General features: G+C 47.3%; 1 protein-coding gene across 7 annotated transcripts; it reads left to right on the top strand.

The window, feature by feature from the left end:
* Positions 1-37: 37 nt before the first annotated feature.
* Positions 38-27,280, top strand: tango2 (transport and golgi organization 2 homolog (Drosophila)). Of its 7 annotated transcripts, none has more exons than XM_035379925.1 (9): positions 632-742; positions 3,920-4,048; positions 9,764-9,852; positions 12,516-12,635; positions 14,852-14,966; positions 22,220-22,287; positions 24,255-24,402; positions 24,606-24,710; positions 26,075-27,280. In XM_035379925.1, the coding sequence occupies exons 2-9, from the start codon at positions 3,993-3,995 to the stop codon at positions 26,193-26,195; spliced, it is 822 nt and encodes a 273-aa protein (XP_035235816.1). In that variant the 5' UTR covers positions 632-742; positions 3,920-3,992; the 3' UTR covers positions 26,196-27,280. The 7 variants fall into 7 exon arrangements, with proteins under 7 accessions (XP_035235813.1, XP_035235810.1, XP_035235817.1 ...); XM_035379924.1 differs by having other exon boundaries at positions 24,252-24,402; XM_035379926.1 differs by lacking the exons at positions 24,255-24,402; positions 24,606-24,710; positions 26,075-27,280 and adding exons at positions 22,516-22,771; positions 23,476-24,214 and having other exon boundaries at positions 631-742.

Raw genomic sequence — 27,280 nt, 5'->3', positions numbered from 1 at the left:
CTTCGAGGAACAAATCCACTTTTTGAATATGTGATTGGGTAGTTCAAGATGCCAACCACAGAGATTATAAAATTATCATAACACCATTGGTTTAGAGGTTGTCAGTCTTGATCGTCGCAGACGCATTCAAATCCGCAATTACAGCAAAGGTATGAAACTATTTTTATACAGTCTATGGTATGAAAATGGCAATGTAACGTTTGCTATAATCATTTTAAATCTACCACATCTGGAGAAGTTTCCTAATAACATGTTTCGGACCTCATCCCCATATTCTTTGCCATTTTTGTTGCAAAAATAATGAAAAAAAACAGTTTTTAGATATAGTCTACCGTCTGAATGATCACTTGAGTAGTGTACTCATTAATACGGATGCAGTATGGAGGTTTGTTTGGCTGTTATTTGCTGCTTTATAATTTTGTCACCTCGAGTTCGCGTTTAAATGAATGTTAATCTGTGCATTAATGTTTTTATTTTATTTTATTTTATTGAAAAACAACTCTGACGCTTGTTTTGCTTATAATCCTGTTTGATGCACAGCGTGGTCTATATAAATGAATCGTATTATGAAATCCTAGTAACGAGACACTAAATTGGTGGCAGTGACAGGAGAAAGTTACCCCATACTCAGTGGCAGCCAATCGTAGTACGCGTTGCTGGAGAGTCGGCAAAACAAGGTTACTTACATAGCTTATGAGCTGTAGCTAACCCAATGCATTGGTTATTAGCAGCAGTTGGACTCGTGAGTAACATTAGTACAAATATAAATGTATACTAACGCAACAGTTAATTTAAACCAATACCTAAAGCATGTACAAATCTGATCAATTCACAAACCGATTGAGTGTTGTCATTGTGTAAATATACCACGTAGTCTACGGTAGCCTAGCTAAGATATACAGTTAGCTGTATTATGTTAGCTGACGATACAGTAAGAAGCGGCTCCTTCAGTACCAAAGTAGACTATATTTTTTGTATTTGGTTATTAGATGATTCAGCTGTCATAGCTATGAAGGACAGGAACGTTGTCAGCGCATCGTGAAACTCAACAAGCAAACTGGGGTACTTGGCTTGCTAATCTGCCTTATTTAGTGGCCCACAAAAAAACAGTCGCTAGTTTGCTTTCATATGATTGTGTTCTTGATCTAGATAAAATACAATGGCTAACCAGCATTAGTTTAAAATAAATAAATAACGTTTGGTAAGTAAATTGGTTCATTAACCTAGTTAATAGTTAGTTTATCATTTTAACGTGGTTGGCTGTCATTATTCAGCTACACCTGCCAGGCTGATTAATTTTGTGTGCTGGGTCCATCATGACGAACCTGTCTAAAGATTGCCCAGTCATTTTATTTTAAAGCCAACCTGTCAGTAACCGGTACACGCTCACTTGTCTACCAAGCTGGTAAACTGAAGTGCTGGTTAAGTTATTTTATTATGCTGTAAGCTAAACATTTGAGCAAACTTAATTGAACTCATTCGATGGAAAATGGCTGTTCATGAATACAGAGAAAGTCAGGAAATCTTTTGTGAGAAGCTGGCATCGGTTTGTTTGCAAAGACTTCGCTTGGCAGCTACCGTTAACTTACTTGGCTGAGGTCGGGAGGCTTGGCTAGATATCGTCCACAGTTCTTAAGTGGTTCGGCAATATCCCAGTTATGATGATGGTCAGATGCACCAATATTTTAAAACAGTTTTGTTTTTGTTTTCTGGCCTCTACCACCTTTGTTATTAGGGAAGTTTCCTGATTAAATGGCTTAGTCGGACAATAGTTTTTTTCACCCCCCTGACCTCAGAGGGAAAGAGATTATAAAAACTCATTTTGCACAGCATTAAACTTTCCAGAAGCCTATTGTCTGGTGAATGCAACGCAGCTCGATTGAATTGCTTGGCTGTTTTTGATGTAGAATTCTACAGAAATGTAGAATTTAAAAGCACAAAGCTTCTTTTTGCCTTCTCTCTTGATCCATAGGGACTGCTTGTGTAATACATGTTTTGCTTGTGCAATTAATGCATGAGTATTTATGTGCATTCTATGCATTTATGTAAATTATAACAATACATGGCTTATTCTTTGTAGCTGTCTACCTGCCTGTCATATGGGGCAAAATATTCCTGGGCCTCCAAGTCCCTAATTTTTCGGATTTGGTGTAATATCCCTTTTTTGAAAAAGTAAATTGCAGTAATTTAAAAGTTGAAAGCTACACCGGGAATCCTTTGTTGACTCTCAGTTCAGTTTTTTTTTTATATTAAGAGGTGAGTCTGGAAGCATGGCATGTGCTTGTCCTTGTGGTTTGGGGTTGGGTTGGGTTGGGTTGAGATGGAATGAACGAAAACGGGCCTTTCAAGTGGTGCACTGCAGAGTCAAGAAGCTTTTCCACTTTTAAGCTTTCGATAAAGGAGGCCGAGTGGATTTCTCATTGATGTTATCACAGGGAGAGTGCAGTTCAGACAACTATTTATTTGTCCCAAGTGGTGCTCCAGTGTTGGGTGGCCGCGATGGCTTTCTTCTCACGCAGTTTCCCCAGCTCACTGCTACTTCCTTGAGCTGGTTTCGTGTGTTTGACACATGTTCACGGCAAGTAACTCAAAAGTGGCTTGAGCAGCAACATTGTACCTCTAGTTGTTGTTTGCATATATATTCTACTCAATGCTAACCCTTGTTAGCATTTGTGATAAATGTGGCACCTTCCAAGTAATGGTTGAAGGAGTCTGTGGTGAAGTACATTTTAATTGTGGTCCTTAATCAAAGCAGAAATAGCCTGTCTGTACTTTTGAAGTATTTGTCATTATTTGTGTTACCCTTCAAAGGCACAGATTTTAACACCTTGACCCCACCATTAATGGAAGAAATGCTTGTTGTGCAGGCTAATGCAGTACGTTCTGTTTTGATGATGATGATTCCTTGAGACTGCTGGTATAAAACCTAAGTCTTTCGGTACTGAATGAGTGATTTGTGAAAGTGACTTTGCCAGTAGCTTTATTTATTTTCCTACTGCACCTGAACTGAAGCGTTCAGTGCCCTGTCTGCTCCCTGTCTTGTTTTGCAATTCTGCTTGAAGAGGTTTCTATTTTTCAATTGTGAATAGTTTTTTTTTTTTTTTTCATTTTTAATATCTACAGCGTCTTGCAACTGTATGTACTGTACATTAAAGCCGTATTTCATCGTAGGGTTGAGGCTCGAGAGCCTCGTGTCACTTCAATATCACTTATTTAATTTGATATAAAAAATTTACAAGGCGAAGCGTTGGGGCCGACACGTAGAGGAAATTGATTCTAATGTCTCTGAAGCCATTCCGGATTTGATGGAGGGAATTTCAGCGGGACCGAACCGCGCCGGCGCCCTGCAGAATATATTACTTTAATTTGGTCGGTGTCGGGCCGGGCCGAGGCGAGCCGGCTGCGGCAAATTTACGGTTTGTCGCTATTCCTCTGTTCGGCGCTCTGTGCGGGCCCCCCCCTCCAATCCCCGCCGTGGAAGTAAAAATAGCACCTGTACGGCGGTGAGTCTGGAGGACGTGAACGGCTGTGCGTCTAGGTGCAGGGTTGTCCCGGGGACAGCACCCAGCTACTATGTGTCATTGGGGGGGGGGGGGGGGGGGCGAAGACAGGCCAGCAGTGCTCACATTCATCTCTCTTTATCTCTCTCTCTCTCCTCCTCCCCTCCCTCTCTCCTGCCTCTTTCTCTTTCACTCTTCTTTTTTTGCTCACCATCTTCTGTCACTTCTGTCATTTCCCTCTCATACTTTCATTCCCTCTCCCTCTCTCTTCCCTCTATCATCTCCCCATCTCTCTCTCTCCTTTCTCTCACCGTCTTCTTTTGCTGTCGTTCTCCTCTCTTACTTTCACACCCTCTCTCTTTCTTTCCACTCATCATCCCTCCCTCTCTATCTCTTTCTCTCCCCCTCTCCTCTCTCAGTCCTTTGTCAGTATGACCGGGCAGTGACCGTGACCCTTTACCGTGTGAGCGAGTTCCCTCCCCAGGATCCCCCATGTGCATCATCTTCTTCAAGTTCGACCCTCGCCCAGCCTCCAAAAATGCGTACAGGTAAGACCCTTTACCTCCTCCGCCACCCCCGCCGGTTTTAATCGGGGCTGGAGCACGGACACCCCCTGCCCTTCACACACAGGCGATGTCCGCTCCACTCCACTCAAAAACATTTCCTCTCACACGCGTTCTGGTGTGAAGTAATTTATTTTATGCGCGTGTTTTCCTGTGTTCTCATTTCTGCACACGACTGGCACATTGCTGGACGACCGCATCCATCATGCAGCGTGTGAAGGCCCCTTGTGGTCTGGGAACAGTGCAGATACTGTACATGACCTCACTGCCTTGCGTACGTCTGCGCCTCTGTGCAAAGCGTCTTAAGGTCAGAGTGCTGGCCTAGGGTCAGGCTTCCCGTGGCCATATCCCAGTCAGGTCCAGTATGACTTAAAAAGCCCAAACTGATCCTGGATCAGTTTTACTCTTGTGACGCTTTGTGAATAGCAGCCTGATGTGCTGGAGAACCACGGTCAGGACCAGAGCAGGCCGCGGTCGTCCGACAGGAACCGCGTCTCTCGCTTCTCAACCGCCGCGTTCTGCGGCTCGGCGTGAGCCGGGCGTTCGACATTGCACACGGATCAGGAGGCGGGAGAGAGAGAGAGCCGCGCGATGCTAACCTTTCCCACAGCCGAATGGAGATCTCTCCCAGGCACCGAGCCCCGTGCGGCGGGCGGGTCGAGGGGGGGGGGCCTCAGGAGGAGAAGTCGATGCGCCTGACTCGGCAGTTTGCGCTCCCGCCCGTGATAATCCGGCCGCTTCTGGAAACGAATCGCCTGGACGGGGTCCAGCTCTGCCTTTCTGAGGGGGGATTGTTTGGGCTTTAATGAGTTCTGGGCCGGGACGTGGGGGTTTTTTTGAAAACCGCCGGTGTTCTGCGGCCTACGTTCAGTCTCGCTGCGGCGCAAGTGTCTGCTGTTTTAAATCTCAGCGCATTTCGCGTTTTTTTCCTCCTCCAGATCGAAAAGCAGCGCGAGTAGATTGAATGACAGCACCAGTCATTAACTTATCACCAGGTGCTGGCACGTCAGGCTGGTAATATCCGCATTCCTCTGGTTATTTCTGTTTTGTTTTTCCTGTGACATCGCCGAATAACTAACGTTTGGCATGTAAATCCGGGGGGAAAGTGGAAAAAAATACTAATAACTTTGATAACTTCGCTTAAAAGAATGATCGTTGCCGTATTCACGAGTGTGAATTGAATTGCGCACTCGTGAAATAAACACAGTTGCTTCCCCCCCCCCCCATTCCCACCCCCCCACATGAATCCATTACAGCCTCAGCAAGCCGAACAGTTGATGAAATGATGTCCCGGCTTCCCGTGTGATTGCGAAGGGCTTAGCGGAGATAAATGTGAGAGATGACGGTCTTTGCAGTCAAATAAAGCCGCGTTGCCCTCTCCCTCCTGTGACCACTTTGCCGGCGACAGGCCGCGTTTGTGTGTGTGTGTGTGTGTGTGTGTGTGTGTCTGTGTGTGTGGAGGATCTTGTAATTGCCTTCTCTTCCCAGTCTTTTTTTTTTTTTTTTAAACAGATAATGGCGTATCTGTGTAGAGTCATTAGCACTATTGTCCCTCGGAAGGCATCGACTTTCCACCCCCCCCTCACCACCCCACCCCCCCCCACCCCCCCCCCCCCCCCCCTCACCCACCCCACAGCATATGTGATTGGAAGCTGGTTTGTAACCATTAGTCTCAGATGCTCATGCATTGACCCCTCTAGGTCAGTCTGTGCCGTTTGTTTATTTTTAAAGCCCGCTCGCCCTCTGTAAGACAGATAGGGAGCCCTGCTGTGGGGTCCCACAGAAAAGCTCGGAACAAGTCGTAATGTGAACTGTGTCATTACTCTGCAGCCCATGTACTGCAGTGATCCTTTCCTGTACGTTTTTAACGATGGTGTGCGTTAGCTTTGTGGGCCACTAAAAAAAAATCACACAGCCCCTTGACATGACCTTGCGCTTAGCGTAAATGGTGGATTTGGCCTACTGCAGGGAAGGGTACGCGAAGGCCTCTATTCATCTCTGAAGATGTGTTTTCTTTTTCTTCCCCTTTTTTTATGCTGAAAAGCGGTATATTCAAAAATAAATTACAAAATGTAAGCAATAATTGTATGCTAACCCTTATTAGCTGGCCCTGATGTAGTTATGCTCTCGGAAATGAGCTGGAGAGGGAGGGGGGCATAGGGCAGGGTTGCCCTGACTACAAGGCCATAACCCTGATGGGGATTTCCCTGGCCACCACCACCTGTCCCGATGACGTATTACACGCTCAGCGTACACGCCCTCGCTAGCAGAGCTGATGAGGACAACCGCAGGAAGTGACACGCCTCCCCCCATCCTCCAATGGGGCTTCACGGATGAGGATTTGGATTTGGGTGGAGGGTTCTGCAGTTGCCTTCAGAAAAGCAAGCGTTTCAATTTAGATTAGTTTGGACTTGCTGGGTCGCGTAAATATTCGCGGCTGACCGGGCGCTTAGTCGAGCTGTAGCGGTCTCGCCCTCGGGCGCCTCGTGCTTACAGCATAAATATTTTATATATCGACAGAATTTTCTTGCCTTGTGGGTGAAATGCGGGAGAGGGAGATATGGGGGGGAGGGGGACTCTTGGGGTTGTGCGTTGCTATGGCAACCGGAGTTGTTCCAGAGGGCTTCCCCCCCCTCCCCCCTCCCCCGTGGCGGGACTGTCCGCTGCTTCAGCACCATAAAGCATGCGCCAAACCGGGAGCGGGGTACCGTGGGGGGGGGGGTTCATGGCGAGGGGGGGGATGATTCATGAGCGGCAGCTCAGCAGTAACGCGGAGCCGTTGTGTCACGCACCATCGCCGTGCTAAGCAAGCGGCAGTTGTGCAGCGTTAGGGAAAGTCTCCGGAGATTAACGTCAAGCGCGACATTAGGGTCGTCGCCAATAGAGCCTCCTCCGATCCCTGAAACGCGTTCTGGGGCAGGGCAAAGCATTGTGGGATTCCCTCCAGCCGGAGACGGGAGTCGGTTAAGCGTTTCTTTAAATCACCATTTGTAGTAATAACAGTGCTACAGCGGTCTTTCACAAGGCCCTGTTTCGAGAAGGCTAATTTCAGCTCGGCGCTTGCACTGAAAACCACACCATCATATTTCACACAATTTGGTGCGCTGTCTTTGGCAGATAGCTTTCTGAAGAAATAATTTCTTATTCTTTTTTTTTAAATTAGAGGTGTTGCCATCAAAGATTATGGTTCCTTTTCTCTACAGGCAACAAAACAGAGTCGTTAGCCATGTGAGAGAGATGGATCATATGCCTGTCATTTTATATCAGTATTTTTCCAATTCTTTCTTTTCTGTTTAGTTTTTTTGTTTTGTTTTGTTTGGTTTTTTTTTGCCTGTGATTTTATTTTGCACGCGAGCAGAAAGCTGATGTTCTGCAGGACGGGTCAGAGGCAGGCCGAGCCTCTCTGGAAAGCGATGGGGGAGGCGGCAGGGCACCGTAGCATAGCATAGAGACTGGATTAGCCTGTGCTATTCAGTGGAATCGCTGGTCAATGTGCAGTCATCACCTGATCCATTATAACGAATCGCTCCCCTGGCTGCAGGAAGGTTCTGGAACAGACTGAAGAGAGCAGTGTACTGTTTGTGCGGGCTGCGGGAGGGATTAATGAACAGTAGCTCAGCGGTATTGTGGAGTCTCCATGCACCGTCGCCATTATTTTTTTCCGTAATTTTTATCTGTTATGAGACCCAACAGCAACCCCGGAATATCCCAGACAGATTTCTCCCGGACACAGTAAAGGCGTGTCTCGTCTCATCTGATGACACTGATAATGCGGTTTCAGTGGCGGCCGCAGATGCGGTCGGCGTTCCTGTCTAGCGAGCGCTCGAGTTCGTTCACGGATCGGGGTCTGTGATTGACGGTACGTCGCGGAATTCGCGAGGCTCCCCTACGCCCCCCCGCCCCCCCTCCGCTGCACTCCACTCCACAGCGCCGCAGCCCCCCCCCCCTGCACTAACCATCATAAAAAATGGCCGCCTCGCCGTTCCGTCAGGGTGAGAGGGAGGAACTCAATGGCCCAGGACCTGCAGGTGTATAAATGTCAGCAGGAAGCAGATTGCTGATTGAGTGTTCTCTCGCGGTGGTGATCCTGCGTTGTGTGGGCTGCCGGGTGAGCCGCCATGTTTATCGGGTCTCGTACGTCAAAGATGTGGGTTAGGCTGTTGCCTGTTTTTTTTCCTTTTTTTTTTTCCTTCTTTTCTCAGTAATACTAATGAAAGGTCTTCCTAACATCAGACTGTTTTTTTTTATTTTAATTAATTATTTTTTAATGGGCTTTTGATGAACTGGGGTAAGGATGTGATTCTGCATACACACACGTACCTGTACTACACACCCATACTCTTACACACCCATGTCTGTGCACACCCATACCCGTACACACATGTGCAGTTTGCCCTTGTTGCAGAGGAAATGCAGAAAGGGAGAATGGCACACACGCAAGCACATTTGCAAACAGAAAAGGCAGGGATATGATCTGGAGGGGGGGGGGGGGGGGGTCAAAGTTAATTGAAGCAGTGCTGGCCGGGGGGGGGCGGGGCTTGGTGGGATGAGTGACGAGGGGGCAGCTTTCTCCATCTTCAGCTACCACCTGGGGGCCAAGGTGTTCGGGGGGGGGGGGTGGGGGGGGTGAACCACGCCCCCAGTCTTGTCTGTTTGCGCTGATGCCTACAGATTGCATGAGCCCCCCACCTCGCCAAAAACCCTGCGACGCTGCACTTCTGTCAGTTTAACATGCATGTAAAGAAGGATGCGTGTTAGCAAACACGCCACGTAAACAACCAGTGTCCTTGGGAAAACAAAAACGAAGAAAAAAAGTACATAAAGTCCCGTTAGTCCAGTAATGTTTACGAGAGCAATTTGCTGAACGTCGAAAATGCGAACTGCCTGCTATTTTACAAAGGGACTCCACGCATGGCTTTGTGTGTGTAATCTAGCGTTGGGGGTGCTTTTTGCCCTTGGTGTCCTGCGAGGCTGGGACTCCGTGTTCTGCATTCTGCCCAGTCAGAACGGTGTGTGTTCACAGTGGGCTTTCAGAAGGTGACAACAAATGCCAGAAAAAATAAAATAAAATACCACCTGCTGCAAATTGCACTGACATCCATTTAGTATCAACTGCTCATGATGACCCTAGTTGGTGGCCATTTTTTCAACATGTCCTCTATAATGCTTTGGCCAAGTTCAGCACTTTGAAGAGTAGGCTTTTTCAAAATTCAATAGACAGTGTTCTAGAACTCCAATGCTCAATTACCATAGTGATTTTTGCATCAACACTAGAATGTTCAGTTAAGAACATTCTGATCAAATGTTTATGAACTCACACCTAAAAGGGTTAATCTCCAGAACTGCGCCGAACTTAAGTTCTGTTTCCTTTAATGCGGAGAATACACTCAAGCCTTCAGGTGATGTACACCTGTTTTGCCTTGTGGCTTAAAAGCACAACACATTAGCTTTAAAAGAAGATGCACATTGTCAAGGCATGTCAAATTCATATTTTCATTGGAGTGCCACTTTAATCGATCGGAATAAACACAGAGCGGAAATTGTGGTGTGGTGGGGGGGAGGGAGGGAGGGAGGGGGTTTCTTTCCGTCCTGGGCTAATATTTCACAGCCATTCAGGCTGTCATCTCCGGTTCTGCCTCTTCAAGCAAGGGGGGGGGGGGGCTGACGGCACCCCCATTTTTCTTCCTGTCTTCCTTTCAGGCTCATTTTGGCTGCCAACCGAGACGAGGTGTACAGCCGGCCGTCCAAGGCCGCCGATTTCTGGGGGAGCGGCAGCGAGATCCTCAGCGGTGAGTGAGCGTGCGCTCGAGCCGGAGCGGGGAGAGACCGCGCCGGGCGGCCGAGGTTGAGAGGGAGAGAGAGAGAGAGAGAGAGAGAGAGGCGCTCTCCCGATTGTTCGCTAAACGAGGTGCTGGCACTAGCCTCCCGCCAGGATGCCAGGGCATTTAGATACCCGCTGTCGGTTTCCATGCCTACAGCTCTTTACGCCCGGAATTAAGGCAACAAGTGCCCCAGTTAATCGTGCGTTGTGCGCCGTGTGTGTGTGTGCACGCTGTGTGTGTGTGTGCGTGTGTGTGTTTTCTTGTTACTTGTCATGTTCTATACACAGACGCACACGCACGCTAGATAGCTAGCTAAGTTGTAAAAGGGAAGCGGGCCTGAAGTACACGTCCGGACGCAGGAGGGGGCAGGTATGGAAATGGGGAGAGGGCAGCTGTGAGCGTTTGTGTTCTGCCTGATTTCCGCGGGAGGGCGTGCTGGTCTCCCCCCTCCCGGGCGGGCCGTCTCGCCGTGCCCTTGGGCGGCCCTGGGGCGCGCCCGGTTCTGTTGTCGCTCAGCGCCTAATTGATCGGTTAAATTGGTTGATTATACGGTCAGCTCACCTCCCCTGGTCTCCTGGGGTCTGAACTGGTTGTTGATTTTCAAGTGAAAACAAAATCCCAGCCGCCCTGGGGCTTTCCAAGGTCACGGAGAAACAGGACTGATGTTCCCCCAGCCCCCCGCCCCCCTCCCCTGAGCCTCCGTCTCATATTTCTTGTCATTGTAGTGATTTCCAGGCTAATCTTGCCATGCAGGGGCATGCTTTATCTTTTTCTCTCTCTTTCTTTCTACTCTCTTTCTCTCTCTGTTTTCTCCTGTATTTTTCCTCAGTCTTTCCATTCTCTGCTATTTCTCTCCTCTTTTTCCTCACTCTGTTTCTTTCTCTTCTTTTTTCCTCACTCTTTCTTTCCTTTTTCCCCCACTCTCTCTTCTTTCCTCTTTCTCTCGCACCCTTTTTTTCTTCACCTTTTTCTCTCCTCATTCTCTCTTCCTCTCTTTCTTTCTTGCCAAAATAAAGGGGAGTCAAAGGTCTGTCTCCTTCTTCTCATGCTCGCTCTCTCTCTCTCTCTCTCTCTCTGTTCTCTCTCTCCATCTCCCCCTCTCAGTGAGCTGGTAAAGATGCAGAGGACAGACTGTGCGGTCCCTAGATTGCATTTCAATAACCGCTTCTTCAAAGACCCCGCTGTTCTCCCCCCCCCCCCCTCCCCCTCCTCGGGGGGAGCAGGCCCAAGCCAGGGATCCTCCACAGAGGAGAGCTTCCTCCTCTCTGAAGTCCCCCCCCCCCCCCCCCAAGTCTTTCAGGGCCGTCAGCGATTGGCTGGAAAATAAAACGATCGTCGCGACACTCCGCGTCGCTACACCTGCGCTAATCCTCCCCTTGCGCGTTAGCCTCCAGGCTACACGCCGCACTTTGGCGGACGTTACTGATGAGCACAGTGCACTCTAATGGCGGGAAAAGCGATAGGCGCGACTTTTTGCTTGCAACACTGCAGAGCTTTCATTAATTAATTATTTGCTTATTTATTTATTTATTTATTCATTTAGTTTAAACCCAGGTTAATCTAAATGAGATTAAACTCTCTTTTGTACAAGTGACCTGACAGGGTGAGCTGTTAGAGTACAGTTTATACAGCATATAAAAACAGCTGACACCACAACCCCATACGTATACAGTCCAATACAATTAGTCACAACAGCAAGCGGTGCTTTAATGGATTAGCGTTGGACGCATGTACGGCATGTGCTAAAGGTCAGAGTAAGGGGAGTAGTGGGGGATGATGGCAGAGCTGAAGCATGTTATCTCCAGTGCATTGGAAAGGTCTCTTGACTACCATTTGTTTGTCCATTTAGTGCTGCCATTTTGTAGACGTAACAGAGATGAATGAATATACTCTGTTTTAAAAGCGTACATTTGTAGTTTGGGCCGGAGTCAGTCAGAGTTAATTGAACGTTAGCGGAAGAACGGTTGCCTGGAAGTGCACGTGCACCACTTCCTGTCTCTCCTCAGGGTGTTTTTGAGGGCGAGGGAGGGTTTGTGGGTACCCTCTTGGCTTCCTGTCCTCTCCACGCTGCGTTCCGCCCCATCTACCGTCCACCCCGAGTCCCTTAAATATTATTTTTAGAAAGTGTATTTTTAAAAAAGGCAGAAAATGTCTTCAGGGCTCAGGCTTGGATTTTGGGAGGTTTTAAGCTCGGGGGGGATCGCGGGAGGGGGTGGGGGTGGGGTGGTTTAAGGATGAGTTATGGGAACGCCAGACACAGCTTCCTGTTAACACCTCTCTCCAGATTTATCCTCTCTGAGGTGCGAGGCCCAGTGCTCTGGTGCCACACAAATCCCGCAGCGCCTCCCCCAGTTTCACTTTCTCCCAAACTTTTTTATTACATTTTTTTTTTTTTTTTTAAAGACTACTCTCATGTTATCGTCACTTTGATTTAGACTGGCAGGAAATAATCAGTCGCCCTGGCAGAGATTACGGCAGTTGGGGCCGAGGATCAGGGCCCTGAGCCGTGAAATCCCGCCGATTTGAGGCGGTCACATGACGCACCTGTGGAATATTTGAGCTGGTGGAGCTTCACTGGTTGCACGGTAACGGCGGGCGGCTGACCAATCGCGGTGCTTTGTGGTCTGCAGGGCTGGACCTGGAGGAAGGGAAGGTGGGCGGGTCCTGGCTGGGGATCAGCAAGAGAGGAAAGCTGGCGGCCCTGACCAATTACATGGAGGCAAAGACCAATCCCGATGCACATGGAAGAGGTAAGTGCTATAACATTGCAATATATTGCATGACATTACATTATGTGAAGTGACATTACATTACATGCCATATGACATTACATTGAATGTTATTGCATGAAATGACATTACATGATATGACATTGCATTATAATGTTATGGCGTGACAGTACATTACATGACGTAGCATGACATTTTCTGACCTTACATTATATTGCATGACATGACATTAGGTTGCATTAGACTCATTCAGAAGACACTTTTATCCAGAGGGACAAACAATGTAAGAGAACACAAGTGCATTGTGCCTGAGTTGTGTGATCAATGGTGCCAGACCTGGCTAACAACATAAGATAAGAGCGTCTGCTAAATACCAAATTGTAATTTGGAAATTCTGATTTGGAATTGAATTGGAGTCGTTAAAAAAAAAAAAAAAAATCTTGGGAATTCAGTTGGATCGGAACTGAATCAGTTGTTGGAATTGAACGAGCGGAATGTAGAGCTTCACGTTTAGCAGAGCTGACTCCCAACCTTGCTGTGCGGAGCCTGTTTGGCCAGATGTGCACTTCAGAGCTTCTGTGTTTGGCCCCAAATGAAATTATAAATCTTATGAAATTCAGTAGCTGGCAACAAGTACGGAAGCTAAAAAAAGATAAAGGGACGTGCATAACAAGGCGTGGGTTCGCAGGTTATGGTCTGCATCTGGCATTATTTTATTTATTGGCCGTGTTGCAACACCTGTGCAGACAGGCTTTGTGTTACCTGGCGGTATTTTGTTTTTTTCAGTGACTTCAATTACAAAACGGTAAATGAAAAAAAGATGAGCGGGAATTGTGTATTTCAGCGAGTGCCACGCATCGCTGGGAAAAAATGAAAATCGGAGCGTTTTTGAAAATGGGAGCATCTGTTGATCGTTTTCACGGAATGTACATCTAACCTGTCCGCGATATCGGCGGCAAACGGGCTAGAGGAGCCAAAATTTATTTGTTTTCGTTCCAGATCTGTTGCGCTCTTAAAAAAAAAAAAAAAAAAAAAAAAAAAGCTCATTACCGGAACCAATCTGCATGTCTGTTGCCACGGCACCCTAGAACTCTGTGTCGCTACGTGTTTCCTTAGCGGACACCTCGTTTGGAAGTTGCCAAAACATATGGCGCGTTAGGTCGTCGAACTTCGTGTCGCTACCTGTTTACTTTATCGATACCTTGTTTGGACGTTACTGAACTGTATGGCCGGGATTCTGACCCACGGACCGTAAACCGTCGACCGGAGAACGGTCGCGGCGCGGGCGAAGCGTGTTTTTCCGGGCGTAACCGGGGCTCGTCACGGCGGCGCGTTTAACCGCAGGCGAAGGGATTTGTTTTGTTTATTTTTGCGCCGTGTGCGCAGGGAGGCAGAAAGTCGAGCGGAGAGACCGCCCCCCGAGCTGGCGTAGCCCGGCGCATCTGCGCGTCCGTCCCGCTAAATCAGCCCCCCCCCGCTCCCCCTGCTCCCCGCCCAGCTGTCCGCCGCAGATGCGAACGCCCCGAAGTCAAACTCCCCCCCCCCCCCCCCCCCCCCACCCCCACCCCTTCCGCGGCACCAGATTCTCTTTTTAATTCCACCTCGGTAACCGTCTTTAAAAAAAGACCGCTTTTGAGATGCTTGCTGAACCGGGCACCGGCATAATTATGGCAGGTCCCTGGCTGCCACTGGCCTTCCTCCCCCCCCCCCCTCCTCCTCCTCCTCCTCCACAAAATAGCCGAACATCCTCAGAAAACGGTCGACTGTCGGCCCAGAAGCCGTACGCGAAGCTGGCGAAGGGAACAAACGGCATATTTAAGTTTAAAAAAAAAAAAGTGATTAAAGTTTCAGTGCCGGGGAAAGGACGTCAGTGGCTGGAGAGTTATTGCGGTCGTTAAAAATTACCTCAAGATAATGTTCTCCTCTAATGGCTTTAATGATTTAGTGGGCTGATTACCACGCACCACTGATTATCAGACATGCCCGGTGAGTGCACCAGGAGGGCACGGAAGAGTTCATCACTGTTTTGTGTGTTTTTTTTTTTTGTTTTTTTTTTTTTTTTTACTTTCCTTTTCTTTGACCTTGCCGCGTTCTTCACCGTCCACATAATTGGCTCGGTCGGGCGCACAGCGTTTCCATTGAACTCAAGAGAAAAACGAGCGGGTGTTTTTTTCAAAAAATCCCAAAGATCGATAACGTGTGGACTGCTTTTGAAGCTCTGCGTCTCTCTCGCCCAGGGTTCTTGGTCTCGAACTTCTTGACGGAGAACATGGACAGCTGCTCTTACCTGCGGAAGGTGTCCTCGGAGGGCCACCTGTACAACGGATTCAACCTGCTGACTGCGGAGTTCAGGTGGGCGAGTGACGGCGACTCAAAGGGTCAAAGGTCAGAGGGTTTGAATGAACGCAAATGGGAGCCAGAAAAAAAAAAAAAACGGTTCTGATACCAGATTGCGGGCCCATTCACGTATCGCAGTGGAACGGTGCCTTAAAAACAGGGATGTTCTAACTTTTCAGGTCCAGGGACCCCTCCCAGGATCAAAGGCATCCGGGGGGGACCCCCATCATAAGCCACAAAGGGTTTTTAAAAAAAATAATAAAAACAAAATTGTAATTGTTTTATATTTTGAAATGTATTTGAAATATTTGCTGTGTAGTCAAAGGCATATCAAATGGTAAATGGACTGCATTTATATAGCGCTTTTATCCAAAGCGCTTTACAATTGATGCCTCTCAAGGACTGTCTTGCTCAAGGACACTTCGACACGCCCAGGGCGGGGTTTGAACCGGCAACCCTCCGACTGCCAGCCAATCGGTCTTACCTCCTGAGCTATGTCAAATCTGCCCAGTGAGCCCCTACAGTACCCTCAGGATCCCTCTGTTGAAAACCCAGGTGTTGAAAACATGATCCACCCCGCGGATTCGGCATTCGAAATTTCACTAATTTAACATCAACAACAGCCTGTTAATGTGAGGCCTGACGGCTCTGTGACATCATCTGATGTGTCAGCCAGTGCTCAGGTGAGTTTTAAGTGCCCTGACCCAGATCGCCTGAGTGAGTAACGCTTCGCCCTCCGCCGCGATTCCACTAGAGTCCGCGCGGCGAGTAAATGTTCTTTTATCGACCGGAGTGGAGGGGTGCTTCCTGTGGCTGTGTGTGTGTGTGTGTGTGTGTGTGTGTGTGTGTGTGTGTGTGTGTGTGTGCGTGCGCGCGCGCGTGTGTGTTTTCATCCCCTGCGGATCTCCGTCTGGATAAGGCAAGGTTCAGTGCCCGTTCTCTTGGGTTCCTGAGGCAGAAATAACAAACCGCTCCTGCGGCCGCCTGGTTCTTCTTCGCAGCCATTAAAAGCTCACCCGATTTAGAATTCAGCCTGAACACCTGTCGGAAGTTTAGACTTGTCCGTCTTTTTTAAGGGGCTTGTTGAAACACGGGGACTTTGGGGCTGCCTGTTTTTTTTTTTTTTTTTTTTTTTTTTGGTTTTGAAAAAGGTTTTCTTTCCAAGTAAACGTCTGGACAAACTTTTGAAGTTTTGAGAGATTTTTTTACATAAATGCTGGGTTGTCTGCGAGCGGCATTTTGCAGTCAGTAGTTGGTAAAGTCAGGCTTCCAAAATACACTGCAAGTAGGGCACATATTTTGCATTTGATTACATCTGACAGTTAAGCTGGAAATATGTTGTAATTGTTGCATTATGGTGGATTGGAATGCATTACCGTTGGAATTTTAAATATATGAGCGTTGCTCTCTATACTGGGATTGCACGACTCCTCTGTCATCGTTATGACAACCGGATCCACTGCAGCCGTGTGTATACGTTCGGGAGTTAAAAGTTATGCGTTCGCTCGAATCCTGTCTGGGCCATCTCTGGGTCGCATCCACGGCAACAAGGCTTTGGGGAACCGCAACTCCCAGCGTCCCACGACGCTCGCACGTGGTCTGTCCTTATGACGCCCAGTTTCCTAGCGAGGCCCCTTCCACTGGGTGGATTGTGGCCCGTTTACGGATTTACTGTATACCACACGCCCCAGCTGATTCTGGATAGGCCACAATTAGCCAGTTCCACAGCTATTTTGACAAATGAATTCTGACCGTTGTTGCGTGCTCAAGGGTTAAAACGAGAAGAAGATTCGGCACGTTCAAAAGGTTCGCCCGATACCTCGGCGGAGAGAAGCAATCTCTTTTTTTTTTTTTTAAATCTGTGGATGTTTGGCAATGGCTAAGGCTGTCATCTGTAACCAAAATCACCCCCGCCCTCTTCGTCTGTCGGGCAGGGGGGTGGGGGGGGCGCTCCTGGACCCCTGTGCGCTGTACACAAGACGTCTGGATGCTGACAAATAGGTGGCCCTGTTTAGTGCAATAAAACAGATAAAAATGGCGGCTGTCACGACAATTTATTTGTTTACCTTTTTTTAAAATAAACAACCTCATTATAGAGCTATTAGCCCCCCCCCCCCCCTTTTGCACACCGAAACAAAAAAAAATGATGCGTGTGGCAGCAGCCGCAGGAAATACTGTGGCTATTTTGTTCCGAATCAATAGTTCCATCTTGTAAGCGGAGTGGAATTTTACATCGCGAGCATTAGAGGATTTCTTATTTATTCCCGAGCCCAACGCGGCGCGAATGATGATTGGTCGAGGGGTGTGAAAGCGCTGGTGGAGGTGCGCAGATCCTCTTAAGAGATATTTATGTTGAGCCTGAAGACGTATGACAGTCTGGCTTAGCGGAGGGACGGAGGCGTGCTAATAATAGCCCCCAGCAGTCGGCAGCGTAGTAGAACGGTAAACAAACCGGCCTTGTAAAAACCAAAGGGCTACGGGTTCGATTCCCGAGTGGGGCACAGCCGATGTACCCATTAGCGAGGCACTTGACCTGCTTTGCGCCAGCGTTCTACGCCGTATGAATGGATGCTGTGTAAAGATTGCGAAAGCCGGGTTAAGCCATTCTGAATGGGAACATCTGCTAAACGCCCGTAATGTGCTGTACCCGAAAGCAAACACGCAGAAATGCAGCCAGATCCTTTGAAGCAGGATGTTCACACTTTGATGCGTTTTAATTTTTAAAGATCTTCCGTTGGTTAAAAAAAACAAAAAATAAAACATATTAATGCTATGTGAAGTTTCTTCAGAATTTTTCCTTTTTTTTTTTTTCTTTTTTTCTTTCACCAGGCGAAATTGTGTATGCTGGAACTGAAGTTTAATACCGAAGCAGGTATTAAAGATTCATCTCGCTGCCGCGTGTTCAGCGATGGGCTATCTGAGGCAGATGTGTCTGACAAGGTCTTGTTATTTCCAGAGCTTTCTACTTTTATCTATTGCTTTGTTTAAATTTTAACCGCTTTTGTCAGAGGGAGAAGATCATTCCTTTTCATCTGAAAATGAGAAGTAGCACTCGCCTTCAGTCGGTGTGGCTGTGGTCAAGTCTTTTGAAAAAGCAGACGTCACTTTTATCTCCTTAACTCTAACGTCAATTTCGGTGGAACCCTCCCGTGATTCATGACCGCGGTATTCTATTAAAGGCGTAATTATTTTAACGTAGCCACTTTATACGCTAGTAATGAAGCGCTTTGTTTTTTTTGTGGGACTCGTTCGATTTGAAACAATTTTGCGTCAAACGGTTTTCTGTCGTTTTGAATTGCAGTGTGCGGTCGGTAATGCGCATGAGACTGCGTATGCTTTCAGAGCTGTCAGAATTCTGCCGCTTGCCTCAGAAATATGAGGGTTCGGAGTATTTCTGAACTTGAAAGCGTGGCCTAAAATCCAAATGTAGCATCTGGCAAGCGCCAATGACCCCCCGCCCCCGTAAAGAAAGCAGAAGTAAATTACATTTAAACATTCTTGAATTTGTTTCAGTTGCCGCCACACCACAGTATTTAATTTTGCAAAGCTGCAGCCCTGAACGCTCGGGGTTTCTGCTCCTGGAAATCCAGTCTGCCTAAGCGAAGAATTAATTATAAGCTAATTTTGTCACGCGGTCTTTCATTTCAAAATCAATCGATACAATGGTTTCCCAGCGGCTGGTGCCAGAATAGTTTCTTTTTTTCCCCCGCCTTTTTACATCCTACTCTGGCAATGAAGGACAACTCCTCAGTGTCCTTTTAGCTTTAAAGGCCTATTTTTTTTTCTTTAAGCTTTTCAAGATAGATTTTAGTGAACGTTATATTGGCAAACTTTTAGAATGTGTAGCCACTTCTGTCAGTCCGGACTCGTACCTCCGGGAAGACTCAAATGGATTCCTGTTGTAATAAATGGGAAAGCAAGCCGTGGATTCATGAGCCACATGGTGGCTGTTCGTCTTGATGCTACATCTTCACAATTTTACAATTCGGGCACATAGCAGATGCTTTTAAATCAATGTGACTGACGGGTAGCGCATTTAAAATGGCTGGAGAAAACCACCGCTGTTGCTGGACTATCAGTTGATGCCGCAATTAAATTAGCCGTTTGTCGAGCTCCACACAAAAAACACCTGGAAAGGGGAAGAGTAATTCCTGTGGTCCATGGTGTTTATGCATAATAATGGGGTCTTCATGGGCTTTTCTTGGTATTATTTCTGTTTTTTAAACATGGCTTGATTGGCCCAGACAGTTCGTTTTCTTGTGTGCGCAATGAAAGATCGTTTAGGTGTTTAGAGATGTTTCTGATGACCTGTTTGTTTTTATAAAGGCAGCCATGGGGTTTAGTGTAGCGCAGTGGTAGCCAACCCTGTTCCTGGAGATTTACCATCCTGTAGGTTTTCACTCCAGCCCTAACAAAGCACATCTCATTCAACAGCTAGAGATCTTTGTTAAGGTGCTAATTAGTAAAGTCAGGTGAGCCAAAGTAGGGGTGAAATGAGAACCTGGAGGATGAAGGTTTCTTCAGGAACAGGGTTGGGAACCTGAGCAGCTGAGAACATACACTAATAACTGAAATAATTGTGACATCCGATGCCTTTTCGTGCAAGAGAAACATGTTTATCCTAAGAGCTTAGCTGCAGTAACTCATCTGAAGCAAAATGACAGATGTGTGTTCAGACCTCCAACCTCCAACATAGCTGAATTCCACGTCATCTTTCAGTCAAATCTTCAAAGTGTTATTTGCAGCCAGAAGAAACATTTGCCCCGCAACCCTCATCCCCCATCTCCCCCCCCATCCCCCCCATGCGCACACTCATCTTTATATTCCAGACTCATTATTGGCTTTTCATTGACAAATTTTATTCCGGTAAAGTTTTTTTAAAACGTAATGTTCTTTTCACAGATGTGAGATAAGGAATCATTTATTTCCCCATTCTCAAACCCCCCCCCCCCTCCGCCCCCACAGCAGATGAACTGCAAACCACAGACCTGAAAAATCAGCATTGCGCACGAGTTCATTCTGCAACAGCTCTGCCTGGCAGATGAGTACTCTCGAGAGAGAGTGTCCAACAGCTGTTTGTGTGTGCGCACGTGTGTGTGTGTTTGTACATGTGCCAGCATGCACACACACACCCGTGGGAGCCTTTACTCTCGGCAGATCAAGCTGTGGGAAGATCTAACTGAAAGCGCCTGCACGCAGCGCCACGGCTAGTTTTAAATCAGGATTTTAGCTGCAGGTGAGAGACGTGGCGCGGTCTGTTGGCAGATGACTCTTTACCCATTTAGGATCCCCTCCCCATGGGGGGTGGGATTCGGTCCCCCACCAGTGGCGCCGTCTGATCTGTGGTCTCTTCCCTGTCTGTTACCCTCTGCTTTCCCCCTCCCACACTGAATAAACCAAAAAATCCTGAAGGACAGTGAACTGTCCTCTCTCCTTTAAAAAAAAACTGAAGTAAGAGAAAAAAAGAATTTCGGCACACTCTTCATTTCAGACACGGTGCATTTCACTTGATAAATAAATGTTTTTTAAAAAATGGTCCAGGATGTTCACGTAAGCTATTAACACCAATTTGGCATTTGTGTTCACATTCTTTCTCAGGCTCATAACATAACAAGCCTGACTTGGTTGACCTTCCAATGTGAGATCCACTGAGCATATGTCTGGAAGTCCACCTAACTTCCAGACATATGCTTTGCTAATAAACAAGTGGTCAGTTATTACTTCTGACCAATCGTAGAACCTCCAGTAGGCAGTGCTCCAATTGGACACCTCGATTCAAGCCAGCTCCATCACTGACCTATCGCAAAAAGCTTTGGCTGAAACCAGGGCTGGGGGGGGTGAAATTCCCAGGCCCAGGACAAAATGATATCATTATGTTTTTCCCGGGACCAAGGCAATAATATTTATTGCAAGTTTGCAGAACATTGACCCCCCCCCCCCCCTTTTCACATCCCAGGGTCTGGGACAATGTACCCGATTGTTACCCCCTGACAGTGGCCCTGGCTGAAACTTGGCTGATAATAAAGATCCATTCAGATTCCATTTAAAAGAACCCCCCCCCCCCCCCCCCCCTCCAGACACTCCGTAGAGAGGGTGTGGAGTCCGGACTCCTGTTCCACCAGCTGTTGTGTTCCGGGGCCAGCCTCTGCGCTGTCTGCTTAATGCCCGTGCTCCGTGATGTTTGCGCATGATAGCGCGGGTCTCTTATAGTGCCAGCGATATCCTTCTGCTAGGCAGCGGTTCTTTTTTTTTTTCCCCCCCCCCTGCCTAATTGCTTACCGCGGCATAAACAAATTTACAAGCCTGGACAGGCAAATTTGCTCCTAATTAATTGGACGGGAATAAACATTTAGAAGAAGCGGCACCCAGTATGTCAACTTAATTTAATTCAGCCCGTTCCTTCCGTCCATCCGAGGCTATTTATATAAGTTATTAGCTAACATGTATCCGACTCCGAAGCGAAATTACCGCGAAGCGATTTGATACCTGGCCCGGTGTATTAACCCCTCCGCGTAAGTGCAGAAATATTTAACTTTAGCGTTTGTTTACCTTTGACTTCTGGCCCCCATCGATTTAGCAGCCGGGACCGATGACGCAAATGCGCCTGCACCCCGCCGCTCAGACCGCGTTTGCTTGATTAGTGTCAGACGAGACTGACTGAAGCCGCCGCCGTAATTAATGCTTCGCCGCACGGCTGGCCAGTCGCAACTCATTACTCACCGGCTGTCTTTGGAACGAGGGACGGTTCAGAGGGGCGAATCGCGGGAAAAACAGAGAGAGCAATCTACCGTTTTCAGACCCGGCGGGCGACAGGGAGACCGGGAGACGCTCGCGCAGAGCACGAGGAAAAGGTGCCGTTGTAACCCGCTGCCTTTCCTGTGTTGACATCTCGCGACGCCTGAAGGATCTCTGGTGTAGCGGCAGCAGCAGCTGCGGAACACGATGATGTCATAATGAGTGCGGATTGACAAGTGCGCTGGAGATGCAACATTGTTCCTAATTTTCTTTGTTTCCCCCGCATATGCTTCTGTGGTTTCGGTATGCATTTAATTTCAGACACGCGCACGTGTCAGTCCTTGCATGTCATCGGTTAAAATTATGGCAATTAATGAGATGATGAGATTTCCATTATACAGAAGGTATTTATGCCTGTACAGCAGTCACCCTGAGAAGGGCAGTGGGGGGATGCCTGGACGAGGGAGAATTTAAATGCAGTGACAGGGTGTGACAGCTCTGATCCTTACCTTCACTGTGTTTGCTCTCTTCAGGGCTAAAGAAGCAACAGTTTGTTACTATGGAAACAAAGGCCACAGCGAACCCATCAGTCTCAAACCAGGTTTGTTTAGCCTTTTGCTTGACCTGTCAGCCGTTCTGTACAGCTCTTGTGTGTGTGTGTGTGTTTTTGTGTGTGTGTGTGTGTGTACACGTGTGTTTGCATGTCTGTGTGTATCTGTGTGGCCATAATCAGTGTTGTCATGATCATAGTTGTATTTGTCAAGTGCTCATTGTTGGTGTGTCCACTGTCCAGGTGTTTTGTATTGGTTGTGATACCTGTCAATTTCAGGTAACTTCCTGGTGAAAAACGGGTCTGGTATCAAATCTGGACTGTGCCTCTGCCGACTGCTAGCAGCTCCGCAGGGCGACTCCCGGTTGGCTGTATTGCTGCCCAGGGATGGTTGGGTTTCAGTCGGTCATGATTGCGCCTCATCGCACACCAGCGGCCCCCACTGGTCATATTGGGCAACTGCAGTTCTGCCTGTTGAGCTGCGCATGAAGTGTCTTCCTCCAACTCACGTCTGTGCCAGCCCGCCTGTGACGGGGTATGACCTCCTAGAAGCAAATGACATCGCATCACAGCGGATATTGGTTTGGCGCGATAAGATACGAACGTATGAATGCCAGCCCGCCTTGCAAACTGCGTGGCCTAGTTGTCCGGTGGGCGGGGCCTACGTGTCATGTGGGCGGAGCCTATGTGTCAGGTTGGGCGGGTCCAACGTTTTAGGAGCCCATGGCTTTCGCACAACTGGCTTTGGCATGTCAGTAAGCGGCCCTTCATAAGGGGAAAGATGGCAGGTGACCTGGAACTGAATGGCGATGCTGTTTATGTACCTACCTGAGAATCGCCATTGCCAAAATATCTCCTCATGCTGGAGATTTCAGATAGAATGTTGTGTTTTGTTTTTATATTTCTTTTTTAAAACCACTTCAGAAATGCTTGTGTTGTGCAAACTGAAATATGCGGTTGGATCAACTGAGATTAAATCTCGAAGCTCGGGGTAATGAGTCATTTGTGTTTTATATGACTGGAACACAACCTGAAAATACTGCACACGGTTTTAAAAATGGGATTTAAAAGTCTGACAAATGGTTGTTCGCATGCCGAAACCGAGCGGTTCATAAAGAAATCTACCTGAAGGCATGATTGAAATCTTCTCCTGAGTAATGTGATTTTTATTTAAAATTTTTATATTTTGTCCAGTTTGGTCGGCACCATATAAACTACATTCATATTGTGTTTTGACAGCCTGCACAGTGGAGTATGATGACACAGGTCTGAAAATACGATGAACGATTTTCATTTTGGACTTTGGGACATTTAATCTCCCCGTACGTCTTATCAAGCCATCCATCAGAATGTTTTTTTGTCAGATGCTATTCGACATTTTTATTTACTTGAAGATGAAATTCCCGCCTTGAAATTCCGACGGTGAAAGCGGGCACTCTGTCTTTCGGGAACATCTGAACCACGAGCACTTCAGAGCTGAGGCTGTCGGAGGCGGTGAATTATAAGTTTTAAGGCTGTCGTCCCCCCCGTCCAAAGGAAGAGCTTAGCCCAAATTGACGAAGACGGCCCATTTCAAACGACGTCGGCCGTTCTGCAAGTCGAACGTTTGTCAGAAAAGCGGAGGAAAGTGTCAAAAGGAAAGGCACGGTTGGGGAAACTAATGCTGACTGTCGCCTAATCGAAGCCCTGCCCTGCAGTTTTAATATATAGATAATAATAAATTAATTTCTATGGTAGTTTTTTTGTGTCAAACACAGACACTACAAGGTACAAAACGTTAACAAGGGAACTCTTTTAGACAGTTCAGTGTTTTGGGAGGGGGAAATGGTGTTGCTTGTGGTGGTAATGCAGAGAGAGAAAGAATTGGGGTGATTGTTTTCAGATAAGCTGGGTGTGGAAGTGCTGCATTGTGGGAATTGTAGTTTTTCCATACCCTTGGGAGCACTGGCAGCGGCATCGCTAATGGCTATCTGATTGGCTCCTTCCTGGCCGGTGATGAGTATTCCGTGCTTCAGCAGGAATCTACGGGCTGAGCAACTCCCTCCTGGACACCCCCTGGAAGAAGCTGCTGCGTGGAAAGCAGGACTTCACCAGCACCGTGAGCAAGAACCTCCCGTCGGACAGCCTGGTCCAGGAGTTGCTCCACATCCTCAACAACGAGGAGCTGTGAGCGCAAGAACCGCGTGACGCCTGGCCCAAACATATCATATATAATCTGCACACAGAAATGTGTATTCTCATCCTTTTCACTTCAACAGAAATAAAAATAATTCTTGTTTTTTTGACCAATTAATGTGGCCACGTCCTATTGGCCGGCCCACCTGCCGTGTGTGAGAAGAGTGTTTTTAAAGCCGCTCTCTGATTGGCAGGAACACGCCTGACCCGACTCAGGAGCTGCAAGGGGAAGGATACACCAGCTCCATGCTCCGCGCTCTGTCCGCCGTCTGCGTTCGCTCCCCGGGGTATGGCACAAGGTGGGAGGTCCTGTCACACCAATTAGCCCTTTACGCTCACCTCGCCCGACCCCACGCCCCCCCCCCCCCCCCCCACCACACCCCCGCCCCCCGATCCCACCCCACCCCATCTCGTGCACTGTGCCCGGGACCTGCCGCCTTCTGTTGACAGCAGGTCTCTCAGCGTCCTCGTACCATGCGCACACGCACACGCCCGCGCTGCCGCCTCTCCCACACGGAGAGTCACGGGTTCGAACCCCACGGGTGAAACGCAGTGCCTCTCACAGATACACGCTTTGTAGGCCCACGGTTCCCAGAGCGGATCCTTTAGAGCTCCAGGTTACAGCCTGTTGTTGTTGTTTTCACCGTAAAATCTGCGTTTAGTTTAGACCCCAGAACCCACGTGACGTGAGTTAAACTGTGCTTAAATTGAGCAAATAAGTTTTTTTTTTTTAATTTATTTTAAATAAATAAATACATTTTAAAAAGCGTTCCCTGTGAGCCACCAGGGCAAGGCTGAGCACTACAGGTCTGGGCATATTTCACTTTTGATATATCACTGATAAGTTCATGTATGGCAGCATATTCAGGACAGGAGATAACAAGATGTTGAGGTCAGATGAAGCAAGGACATCTTCGGAATAAATCAGATCAGGGGAGGTTATTTGAATGAATAATGTGTGAGCGACTGTGTTTCTGTACGACCTTCCAGGTGAGGCCGCGAAACATTTTGACGTACCGCCTCTGAATCGTCCTATCAATCAGTTTTGGGTCTGCCTTTTCTGCATTATGGATTTAAGACTGATTAAGGTGCCTGTCGAGTGGTGCCAATCCACAGCTTCATTAAGCTGAATTGCATGATTCCTTTGAATCAGGGTTCTCCAACACCTACTTTCTGGCTCTCAGGTTATTTTTTGGCTTTGTGTTTACTGGCGAAAAATCCCACCAATTCTATTCACATAACATTCATATATTGTTTAATATGTGCATTCACACAGTAGGTGCTACCTTTAATCCTGTGATGAGCAGGTTTTTTGGAATGTTTTTTTCAAAATTCTAAGTCAGCGTTCTAGAACTCCATTGCTTTCAGCTACCAGCAGTGACTGTTACATCAGCATTAGAATGTTCAGTAAAGAGAAATCTTATCCCACTTGTCTGATGTTGTATAACAAAGGGTTAAATATGAATAGCTATTTATTATTGTATCATTGGGGCTGTACAACATGCAAGTCTGGAAATTGTCACAAATTTTTGCATCTGAATAAAACTTTATTTAAATATTCCCTGTGATCAGAGGGTGAAGAGCAGCCTGTTTGGTAGGCTGCTTTTGGCTGCCCTTTCAGCAGGTGCGCTTTAGCCAGTTCTCTTCCCTCTCCGGCTTTCAGGACCAACACCGTGATCCTCGTCGACGCGGCGGGGAACGTGAGTTTCACCGAGCGCAACATGGCGAACTGCGACGTCAGCCAGTGGAGCACGCGCTCCTTCCAATTCAAACTCCTGGACTGAGGGCCGAGGGGGTCGCGGGGAACGAACCGCGCCTTTCTGCCACTCCCCCCAACTGTCAGTACAGCCCCCCAAATGGTGCAGTGCACATGAATTCTTTTTTTTTTTTTTTTTTTCCCCATTTGATAATGATGTTGTGAGGGGAAAAAAAAGAGGTTGATACTGAAGATTGTATTTTTGAAGAAAGTGGGCCTCATTCATGAAACATGCTTACAATCATTTGATTGTAAACTGTAGGTACAAATGTTTCCAAGAACATTTAGGCATTCTTTTTTTTTTTTTTCTTATTTCTATTTGTTCATGGCTATTTTCTTATGCAAATCACATGAACAGGATTGTGCATAAAGTTTACAAACGGTCAGAATTCATCGTCTCACACCTGGGATATGCACAAAAACAAAGGTCTCCACATGTGTCATGAATCCCATATTGGTTTTTGGTATGAACATTTTTAAGAACCAAACTAATAATAATTTAGAAGTTTTGTGAATGAGGCCCAATGTCTTTGTTGAGGCTCAGATGTAAAACGGAAGGTTGCGTATAAAAGCATTGTGCACACAGACGCACGCACGCGCACACACACATACGCAAGGAGAGACACATTATAACTGCCAGGGTCATTCTTTTTCAGCTGTTGGACCCATGTATTTTATTTAATTTTTTGACATATCCTCAGTTTGGAATGCCTAAGTATGTTTTTCACAGTGCGTATTGCTGCAACCTCTGCACAGGCCAGCATGTGATCCTTCTTAATCATACCACAGTTCCCAAGTTGGGCTTGTGCAGATCTGAGTGAGAGAAAGGCACTGTGTGCAGCAGAACAGGCCGGCATGATGTACGTGTCTGATCAGCCTGCGGGGGGCACTGGTGTGCACGGAGGCATAATCTTCCTGACCAACTGAAACCCTCCCATCCCTGGGGTGACGATTTACCAGACCCATGTTTTTAATGTGAAGAAATTATCCAGGTTAAGATGTAGCAATCACTATTTTAATCTGTAAATGATTTATCATTATTATAATTATTATTGTACATCACTGTCGTAAATGGTTTCCTTTAATATTTCAATTAAAAATGAGAAAACTGCC

This window comes from Anguilla anguilla, chromosome 10 (genome assembly GCF_013347855.1).
Source record: "Anguilla anguilla isolate fAngAng1 chromosome 10, fAngAng1.pri, whole genome shotgun sequence".
In the NCBI taxonomy this organism is placed as follows: domain Eukaryota; kingdom Metazoa; phylum Chordata; class Actinopteri; order Anguilliformes; family Anguillidae; genus Anguilla; species Anguilla anguilla.
Note: the sequence above shows the minus strand (reverse complement) of the source record. Positions and strands in the feature narration are given on the sequence as shown.

Excerpts from the sequence above, each read along its gene's own strand:
- tango2 (XM_035379922.1), top strand. The coding sequence starts at position 3,993 with ATGTGCATCATCTTCTTCAAGTTCGACCCTCGCCCAGCCTCCAAAAAT. Across the intron at positions 14,967-22,219 it reads CTGCTGACTGCGGAGTTCAG|GGCTAAAGAAGCAACAGTTT; the intron begins GTGGGCGAGTGA and ends TGCTCTCTTCAG. Across the intron at positions 22,288-22,515 it reads ACCCATCAGTCTCAAACCAG|GTAACTTCCTGGTGAAAAAC; the intron begins GTTTGTTTAGCC and ends TGTCAATTTCAG.